Source organism: Macrobrachium rosenbergii, chromosome 10 (genome assembly GCF_040412425.1).
Source record: "Macrobrachium rosenbergii isolate ZJJX-2024 chromosome 10, ASM4041242v1, whole genome shotgun sequence".
NCBI lineage: Eukaryota > Metazoa > Arthropoda > Malacostraca > Decapoda > Palaemonidae > Macrobrachium > Macrobrachium rosenbergii.
This window is the reverse complement of record NC_089750.1, coordinates 63,974,066-63,984,706: the sequence shown is the minus strand read 5'-3', so window position 1 is coordinate 63,984,706 and position 10,641 is coordinate 63,974,066. Positions and strand designations below refer to the sequence as shown.

Sequence of the window (10,641 nt, the reverse complement as noted above, 5' to 3'; positions counted from 1 at the left end):
GACCGTATACTTCTCGACAGATTCACTGCGACCGTAATTACGTGTACCCCCGAGAGAGCCTCGACGCCATGGCTGAACTTGGTCTTTTGGGACTCATCATTCCCAAGGAGATGGGAGGCCTTGGGGAGAACCATACCTGTGCTGCCATGGTTGTCGAGACGCTGGCTAGGTATGGGTGTCCCTCTACGGCTATGATATACAGTAAGTGGTCTGCAGTTGCTGTTAACGCTGCCTTTCAACACTGATACCAGTGTTTACTAAATGCTGCAACATTTAAGCAAACCGAAATTACATTATGTACTTTGCAAATACTCTTGGCAGTTTATGAAAATCTCATAATCGCATGTTACAAAATTGATGAAGAAATCCTCACTGATGTAAGTGTGAATGTGCATTTAAAAATATTTACACAACGTTGTGTATATATTTTTACTATGTATTTACACTTCGTCAGTGTGGATTTCTTCACCATTCGACGGTGCTAGTACTCTTGACGTTATAGAAAATGGAAATTATGGGATATGCTTTTTTTAGCCAAACGGAAATAATCGAAATATTGCAATTTCTGTTGTCCTTATCGAAATTTCGGGGGAAATCAGTAGATATATTCTCTGTTCAACCTGAAACAGGTGGAACAACAACTTTTTTGTCTTTGCTTAGCATTACTTGTCTCGCTGTCGTTTTAAATTTCAGCAATGCACTTGGCATGTTGCGCAACTTTGCTCTTCCGCTACCACAACAATCCCCACATCCAGAACCACCTGAAGAGGGTCACCAAGGAGAGGCTGATTGGTGCCCTTTCGGCTTCGGATCCCGCCACAGGTAAATCAGGAAAAAAAAAAACAATATTCGTTAAGCTTAAGTCGGTGAGTTGGATGCAAACCTCATTATTTGAATTAAGACCTACTGTGATAACGACCATTTTATTATTAGAGGCATTTCGTTGCATGTATAGGTATTTTCGATTTAAAAACAATACATTATACAAATAAATTTTCCCAAACCTCTTCCATTTGCATAGCTTTGGGGTATTGTTAATGAACAGTGGAAGTTCGGTGAAGTTATATTAATGACAAATTAATGACTTGGCTGAAGAATCAGAGAATCTTGAGGCATGCATTTTCGTTAAATTCTTTCCAGTACTGTAGCTCCTCTAAGTTCTCCAGTTACATAAAAGTACAGTCTCATGTTTCTGAAAGTTCTGATCGAATCTCTTTGTAAGTGATTTGCGTACCAGCTGGAGACTGAAAGAGTGAGACAGTGAAGTAAGTTATGGAATGGTGACAAAATGAGCTTGGAAATAAAATCAGAAGCATCAGATTTCACTAAACTTAAATAATGAATCATTTAATTTTTTTTTTTTTTTAGGAAGCCACGACTGGTTCCCTCTGTCTTCCAAGGTACGGCAGCTGGATGAGCAAACGGTACAAATACTGAAGTTTGGCTCTTGGTCCACTAGCGCTGGGTATGCTGACTTCTACACGATTATGACCGTCAGTCCCGAGTATAATGGGAATTACTCGGATCTCTCCTTCTTCCTCGTCTACAAGGTATGAAACATTCAATATTTAATAATTGGTTGTAAAATCCCAAATGCCCCTTAGCAGTGACGTAGCTGGCATTCCATCAGGGGGAGGCCTAGGTGGGGCCAAGATATTTTTTGGGGGGCGCCAAAAAAATTACACAAAACTAGTGTACCAATTCTGTAATCAGTTAAATATATGTATGTGATTGAAGGAAAATAATAGTAATGAGTAAGCCTGCATTTTAAATTCTAGAGGTCAATTTTCAATTAATTTTCAACTCTTACTATATGCAAATGTATCAAATATTGTAAGAGTTAAGTTTAGCTATAAAGGGAATTTCAACTGGGGGGGACAAGCATCTGACTGCCCCGCCCCCCGGCCCCTCCATAGCGACGCCACTGCCCTTTAGGGGAGTATAGGGCCGTCAGTGCACCTCACTTGTTTGCACTGCAGGCATTACTTAAAATTCTTTACAGCGTTCCTTCGGCCCTTTGCTGCAACCGCTTTCGTTCCTATTACTGTACCTCCGTTCATATTCTCTTTCTTCCATCTTACTTTCCACCCTCTCTAACAATTGTTTCATAGTACAATTACGAGGTTTCCTCCTGTTACGCCTTTTAAACCCTCTCACAGTCAGTTTCACTTTCAACACTGAATAGGTCCCAGAGCTTGGCCGTTGGCCTATTTCTATATTCCAGTATTCCAGTTCTAAAATCCCAAATGAATAACTCCTTCCAAGGAACGTTATATTTTAACCAGATAAAAGAACAGCTTCTTTACCATTGTGAAGAAATTGCTCATTTTAGAATCGGTAAGCTTTACTTTCAGGTTTTCAATAACTCCATCCTCCCGGAGAATCATGAAAAACACTACTGATTACCACCAGGACTTCTGCAATATTTCCCCTCTTCAAAAACTACGAAGACCCATGCCTAGTTTTAATAGATTTCCATGAGCATAAATAGTTACTTCTTGATCCTCTTCCTAAACTCCAAAAACTGCAGCTTTCGTTTCCCTAAATTCAATCTTGTCTTTATTTCATCCTAGGACGAGGTTCGTGCATCAAGCGACGACTGGAGTGCCCTCGGTATGCATGGGAATATGTCAGGTCCCCTCTTGGTCGAGGGGAAATTCAAGATGGAGAGAATGATCGGACCACCGGGAGATGGCCGAAAGGTGAGATTGACAGTGCAGAATTGTTGGAAATGTTCTCAAAAGTTTGTTGACATTCTGCATATTGACATATTGCAATTTGGGTTTTTTGTTAGAAATTTACACAGTTTATAGTGTCCTATAGAAGGTACATACTGTAATTTGCCATGTATTACTATACAGTATTTGTCTAGTCTTTCGTAGAATATTAATTTATACAAAGCAGGAAAATTTGGGTTTCTTATGATGGCCACTAAGAAACTTAGGGTCAATGGCTTCTCCTGTAAGAATTATAATAGCAAATCCTTCTTCTTCTCTGCTTTTGCTCATAATAATCCTAGAATCTCATGATGAAGTAAAATCCACAAATACAGTACTCCTAAAGCATCTGTAGTGCCTGTTACATATCAATTTATATTCTCAAGTGGGGTCCAAAACAACCAAACCTTAATCCTCTTGTTGATTCTTTCAGAATATGGAAGAGTGCATTGACTCCTACTTCCTGCTATTGACCTCCTCTTGTTGGAATGGCATCGCCCTAGGATGCATTGACATTTCCAGGAAACACGTCACAAGGTCTGCCCATGCAGATGTCGGGATGCGCGTTTGTGACTATCCAGTCATTCAAGTAAGAGAGAGTCGTCTGTTTTTCAAACTTCATTAGTTTTGAGGCCATGTAGATGTGGTGTGGAATTCACAAACACAGATAAACCTAATGTGTGGAAGTTATAAAAACTCCTCGGTCTACTGGTTTGATCATACATTTATATCATTTGTTTCCAGAATGTGTAATTACCTGTCTTCTGTATTTCCGTAATCACTTAACGTACTGTATTTCCTTAATTTAACGTAACATTTTGTGCCTTGTGCACCTTTCGTCTCTCTTCATAAAAGACAATAAGGCTTTGATGTCAGCAATTGTGTACAGATTTTTTGTGTTCATATTTATTTCCGGATTCATTCTGTTTATTCACTCATAAATATGTCCTTGACATTTATATTTTGGCACAGTGCTACTGGAAAACTGATGTACATTTTCCCTTAAAAAATGAAGTTTTCTTTGTTATTTTAGGACTATTTTGGAGAATCTGTCATCGACACCAATACATCTCGATCAATGGCTTTCCTAATGGCTCAGACACTAGATACAGTTACCAAAAATAACAACTGGTCAGTTCACTCCGACCTTAATTTGCTACCTCGGTAAGTTTCTATGCGCAAGCCTTATGTCAGCCAGTGTACAGGAAGAGTAGCCTCTTTTATCTGTTCTATCATGTCAAGTAAATGCACAAATCAGAGGTTTCTTTTGTCACGAACAAGTATTAAATGCAGTAAAACTGGCCTTCATGATAATACTCAATAATCCAAAGATTTGTTACTACTTTCTGGTTGTTAGTCTTTACGATGTGGTTGCTAGCCTGTAACAAGATTTTTGATGATGTCTTCACATTTGTTAGTAGATAGCTTTCATGAGGTATAAGTGTTGTTGCCAAATATCTTTTTCTCTCACGTTATTTATCTTGAATCTGGCATTCAGTGCATATTGGCGCAGCTATGCCGGGAGTAATTTTTTTTTTTTTTTTTTTTATACTGGAACAACTTCCAATTTGAGGCAGCATCACATTGGAAACATATTATTTCTGTCAATGAAGATGGAGAAGCTGTATGATAATGTTCATCTCCACAGAACGGGAAAGATTCACTGGTTATGGCAGCTCAAGTTCACAGCAGCTAAGAATGTGGCGAACGTAACTGACAGGATGTTGTACGCTTGCGGAGGCTCCGGATATAAGGTAATGGATGGAACCATTGCAAGAGCTTATTCCTTCTGCAGTTATCCCATTAACCGTTTGGATGCACATTTAGTTATTGTAAAAATCAAATTTTTTTGTGATAAGTTATGTATATATAGGACGTTTCTTCACGTTTTTCAGTGATCAGTATATCCACAATTATATAGAATATATTTTTGCTTTTAATGTTAGGTAAATTTACTTATAATTTCAGTAAGATATATTTGATCTACTTGTCTCTAAGTAATAAGGAGCTGTGAATTGAATGGGCTTGTCATATAGAATGGAATGGAATATAGTATTTAGACCAAAGGCCAAACGCTGGGACCTATGAGGTCATTCAGCACTTGAAGGGAAATTACAGTAAGGTTTGAAGGTTGTAACAGGAGGAAAACCTCACAGTTGCATTATGAAAAAGTTGTTGGGAGAGGTGTCAAGTAAGATGCAAGAAAGAAAATGTGAACAGGGGTACAGTCAAATGAATGAAAGGGGCTGCAGCTAAGGGCTGAAGGGATTACTGCAGAGAACCTTAAGTAATATCCTCCAGTGAAGAGCACCGCGTGAGTTGCACTGACGCCACTAGTCCCTTACGGGGGTGGGGGAGGGGGGGGATTTGCCATATGTTGCATGTCTCCTTTTTCTTGAGAAGTATTCTGTGCGTGGCTCAGCTATGATTCAACACTGCTTATCCTTCCTCTTTTATGCAGATGAAGGAATGACACGAGTATATTAAGTCTAATAGTTTATCCCACATAACACTTTAACGGTGCATATTGTTTTAGGATACAGCTCCATGCTATTTGAGGACAAGTCTTCCAGTGAGATCTGTTTTTCCAGACTGAGCTGGGACTGGAACGTCTCATCCGTGACGGCAAGGCTGGCTGGGTGATGGCTCCTTCCAATGAGATTCTAAGAAATCTAGTTGGGATTTCGGTTCTCACAGGCTTCAACTCCATTGATCTGTGGTAATTACCCACTTTAGATGTAACAAGTCCTTTAGCTCAAAAACGGGGTTTTAAGTGTTTTGATTCTAAGGAAAATTTCCATCACTGTTGTTTAACAAGCTTAAAATACAATAAACATGCAAATGATATCCCAGTAGGATGAAATGCTTACATCCTACAAGAATAAAACATTTAAAACTTACAACAAAGCAATTGCGAATAAAATAAAAATAATGTATATTCATATAATGGGCTATGTCAGCACACAGGTTTTCAGTCTGTGTCAAACCCAAGAACATCAGCATCAGAAACACTGATAGTGAAGCTGTTGCAGTTACAACTGGAGGCAACTGACTCAAATTATTGCTTAATATTTTCATGCAAGGTTGTCTGTTACAGAGGTAGATGTTTTATAAGTTCAGTACTCTCTTTTTATCTGTTGACTTTCTGCCAAAAATCCCATCTTGCTTTAGTTCTCATCCATATCTTTATCCACACTTTACTATGCCTTCTTAATGGTAAATGTTCAGCCATTTCCATATCAACCATATCTATGATTGCTCCTCTTCCCTTCTGATTGCGTCCAAATTACCTTCGTGACAAAATGTTCCTCATACAAGTTTTGAACCTCGAAGATTTTATAGATTGTTGTCAACTATATTATAATAAAAAAGAAATGTTTCTTATCTTGGGTGGCATTTCTTTTTCAGGGAGGAAATTAGTAACGAACAGGTCATGCGCAGGGAAGTAAAGAAGATGAACCCAAAGCAAAAGGAAGCCTTGGGACGGCGCCTCTTAGATGAAGCTTCTCGGGAGCTTAGTGGAACAGAGGCAAAACATCCATACCAGGACACAGATTTCATGAACCCATTCAACACGTCGCCACCAACAGTTCGAAACCAGGTAACGTAATTTATCAGTACCCAAGCAAAAAAGTTATTTATCTTAATATCATCTGTAAGAAAACATAATCATTCTATCAATATCAGGAATAACTTAAAAGAAAAAAATCACTGGGATGTGCAACAAGTTTTCAACAGTAATTCGAGACCAAGTACAATACTTAAAACTCCATAAAAAGAGGTTGCTTATCTTTGTCATGTGCTTGAAAAAAATCACTTAATTGTTATCAGTAATTTGAAGTACTTGACAACATTGTGCAGTAATTTCTTCAAGAACAGACCTTCCTGTGGAACTCACATTCAGTTGTGCATGATACACTGTTGACATTTATAATGAAACGTGTCATTGCTGAGTATCATTCACTCACAAAAATCTTTACACTCGTTTTGGAATTTAGTCAGTACAGTAGTCCTCATAAAAATGCATGCATTATATAGATGGCAAATAAATGAGAAAAGTTAAATTGTACAACAACATTTAGTACGGTGTTTGAAGCAATGTCTTAAAAATAAGGCACTGTTTCCCCTAATAGCAATCACCTTCACAATCATTTTCTGATGGGTGAACCAAAGACAATCTCATTTCAAGAATTAATTGCCCTCTTCCACAACATACTCCACTTCTCAGTTACCTTACTTAACTTTCTGATGGCCCTATCTCTCAGAAAACAGTATTGGTACTTACACTGTGCTATCTGAATTTTTCTGTCCTTCCAGTTTTTCAAAACTTCGCAAATTACATGCTTCTTATTTGACTTCTAAATGATTGGCTACATCGTGCTTATACATATACAGTTTATGAAGAGAATAGCCGAAGATAATGAATGATAACACTTCTCTTTCCAGGATATGAAAACAAATGATGGTGTAGTCCACAAAGCAGCAATAAAACCAAACAGCTGGACCTCACTTAAACTTGGTTCCCGATCTAACTTCAATGATAAGACTTCATCTTTTGTGTTTTCCTTGCCTAATAGTACCGACCACACTGGATGTCTCCCTGGACAATATGTAATGGTATGTATCTTATGGAGAATGATGCCATAAGCATAAATTTCTAAAGCATTTTTATCACATGGGGCCATTATGCAAAGGGAGCCTGTAAAATGTAATGACACTAGGTCAGCTTGATTTAACAACTCCAGTACAGGTAACTGTAAATAGATTGCACAAATTTTAGATTTAGTCAATTATTACTTTTAATTTGTAGAAGATAAAATTTTCAGTGAAAATTATAGTTCATTAAAACAATCTAATTTCAATTTCTCTTTTATTAAAATCCAAGGACCATCTACAGTCGGTGAAGTGAAGGTCAGGTTGATAATCTTCACATGACTAACTTTATAATTACGCTTAATTTCTTTCATCAGCTTGAAAACCCTGGCTAAATTAATGGATTCTAGGGCTGTGAAAATATCATCTGTGGTTCAAGTTACTGAAGAGTAAATTATCAAGTCTTTGTTGAATTTTTTATCTCTTTGAAGACTATGAAAAAAACCACATGGGGAACACCCAGACTCAACATTCTTCTTCCTCTGATTTTTAAGGTCCGTGCTACCTTTGGTGGTAAAGAACACACTCGATACTTCTCCCCTGTTACCCGACCAGATGACTTTGGCCAGATAGAACTGGTGATAAGGTTTGAATCCCAGGGAATCATTTCCAACCACTTCAAGAAACTTAAACCAGGTAAGAATTGTTGAGTTTTTTTAGTTACTTATTTTTTGGTTCATTTATCACTTTAATTCTTTGTTTTAGTGAGAGTACTGTTGCATCATACTTCAGTGAAGACTGGTATTTCCAACAAAATACACTGCAGTTTTATAGTCCCAATATATCCATGAATAAATTTCGTCACTCCTGAACAAGTGGTTCAAATCCTCAAAGTATTAGTTTTACCAAGTGTCCATTTTTTTTTCTTTCTCAGGTGACATGTTAGACTTCCAAGGGCCATGTGGAGGTTTTGAATATGAAGCAAACAAGCTTAGTGAAATAAGCATATTAGCATCAGGGGGAGGAATCACCCCTGGTCTCCAAGTCATACGCTCTATCATGCACAACCCCACTGATGCAACTAAAGTAACACTGTTGTACTTTGCTGAAACCACAGAAGATCTGCTTTATCGAAAAGAACTTGACTCTTATGCTGGTAAGAAATAAACATTTCTTGGAGTATACTGAACGATCACAAATCTGAAGTCTATAGCGGAGTCCACCGCTCTTTGCAGCTAAGCCCCGCCCACTGCACGCCAGTGATTGGTTAGCTCTCGAAGGGTGAATGACGTCACACTAGTTAGCAGTCCAAATGATTACCAGAACGGATTTGACTCCGTTCGGTCATGTTGAGCGTCATGCATGAATGATGACACCACAGATTTGAGTTTCCGGAGTTGCGAAGTATGCAACTGATATCTCCGATAAAAGATATATTAAGCTATATATCATTAGGAAGATCTTGGATCATTTAGTCTGTGCATCTTTTTTGAATTTATCATGGGGAGCCTAAATACACAAGCATCTTGCTTTTTTTTTTTAATTGGTGTTGGCCTACGTAAGCGATCCCACATAGGCCACATTAATTGAAATGAAGCATAGACTTATGCAGCCATGTCAAATGTTAATATCATTGAGAGATTAGGCCTACACGTCAATTTCTTATATTTTGAGGCAATGACAGGTCATACGACCACACATCAAATTCTTATATTTTGATGCAATGACAGGTCGTAGACCTACACGTCAATTTCTTATATATTGAAGCATTGACAGGTCATAGGACCACACATTAAATTCTTATATTTTGAGACATGACAGAGCATGGGCGTAACACGTCAGTTTCTTATTGGAAATTGTTTTCTTCCCGTATCTGTTGGAAATAGAGTAACTTTTAATTAATATAGTAGTTTTAGCTCCACGATACATAATGCATGATATAAAGTGGAATGTACACGTATAAGCAAGTGCAAATGCACAGACATGGCCATAGTAACTGTAACGCCACTTATACCACAGAGAATAAAAGTAAAACTTATGGGCACGTAGCCAATGACACACAGATCAATCACACGACTATCAAACTGCTCTCAATGAAATATGTTGAAAATATATTTACAAAAGGGATAACAAATTATATTACTGTGATGAGTAAATATAAGGCTGCTGTAGCATTTCCATGAAAATGAAGGCCATGGTAGGAAGGCATCATAAGATGCTTAACGAAATAAGAAAAAATAATTGATAGCTGAAAAAGTTATGTATGAGAGGATCCAAACCAGTCTTGCAGTAGCCCATGATATTCATTTGCTTTTGGGGGCATTTTTATAGGTTACCCTGTTGGACAAAAGGATACATGAGCCAGTAAATATTCTCTCTCTCTCTCTCTCTCTCTCTCTCTCTCTCTCTCTCTCTCTGTTGTTAGGAGAATATTCTAGCGTAGACTATATTCATAAAGTTCTCGATTACTTTTAATTAAAACAAATGACTAAATTTCAATTGACAAGAGTAGGCAGATAATTCTTTTCACCACTATTTTATGAATAGGTCTATGTTTATTCTGCAGTTGTAGGTCACCATATGAAAAGTTTTCGAAGACACAAAACTACAAGCACCATAAAAAATAAGAATAACCACAATAAAACGACTGAGCATAAGGTAGGCCTACAGTATAATCCAAACACCATAAGCTGCGTAAACCGACAAAAAGACACAGGACATTATAGGTCCACGTCCATTTTTATGATCCTGTTATTTCGAAAGCAGATAACGTCCTTAAGAAAATTCTCAGCAAATTATATCCAATACGACTCGTACAGTCTATTATGCTGTAAAACTTTAAGTTAACCATAGTCATATACAGGTTTTGTAGAGTGCAGTCACTGCTTGTCATCCTCCGAATGTGTAAACGAGTGCAATGAAATCGATTTTATGACTTAAAATGTAGTAAAATTTCCTGAAATCAATATGAAATATCAGTCTGCATAGGTCTGAGAAAGTCTTTTGTGTTTAAGTTTAGAATGGTGAAACGCTTGACAATATCAAACGGTAATTATCATTGTCCAGTGATTAAAGTGCACCGATTCGAACGCAGACATTCCCTGTGTTGTAAAGTCACCCATCGGCGCCATTCGAAGTGTTTTGAGGCGCCATTAATTAAGTCTCCGCTGAAACTTTGGTGACAACATTTTCTTCATACTCAATTAGTCACGCCTAAAACGTGCCAGGTCACGCATTTTTAACCATTTTTACTTTATACGTATTTTATTGTGTCACACATTATGTATCGATTTTCTTCATTCACAGGCATCAAGACTGTATCCATATTGAA

General features: G+C 37.6%; 1 protein-coding gene across 1 annotated transcript in view; it reads left to right on the top strand.

Moving 5' to 3' along the window:
- The window catches only part of LOC136842712 (uncharacterized), a 42,141-nt gene that overhangs the window by 5,301 nt on the left and 26,199 nt on the right, over positions 1-10,641 (top strand). The window contains exons 3-14 of the mRNA XM_067110414.1: positions 21-201; positions 694-822; positions 1,369-1,550; positions 2,574-2,702; positions 3,151-3,306; positions 3,751-3,881; positions 4,366-4,471; positions 5,309-5,436; positions 6,126-6,318; positions 7,164-7,334; positions 7,865-8,006; positions 8,245-8,466. Of these exons, the coding sequence (XP_066966515.1) occupies positions 21-201; positions 694-822; positions 1,369-1,550; positions 2,574-2,702; positions 3,151-3,306; positions 3,751-3,881; positions 4,366-4,471; positions 5,309-5,436; positions 6,126-6,318; positions 7,164-7,334; positions 7,865-8,006; positions 8,245-8,466 (1,870 nt within the window). The remainder of the gene's footprint in view (positions 1-20; positions 202-693; positions 823-1,368; positions 1,551-2,573; positions 2,703-3,150; positions 3,307-3,750; positions 3,882-4,365; positions 4,472-5,308; positions 5,437-6,125; positions 6,319-7,163; positions 7,335-7,864; positions 8,007-8,244; positions 8,467-10,641) is intronic.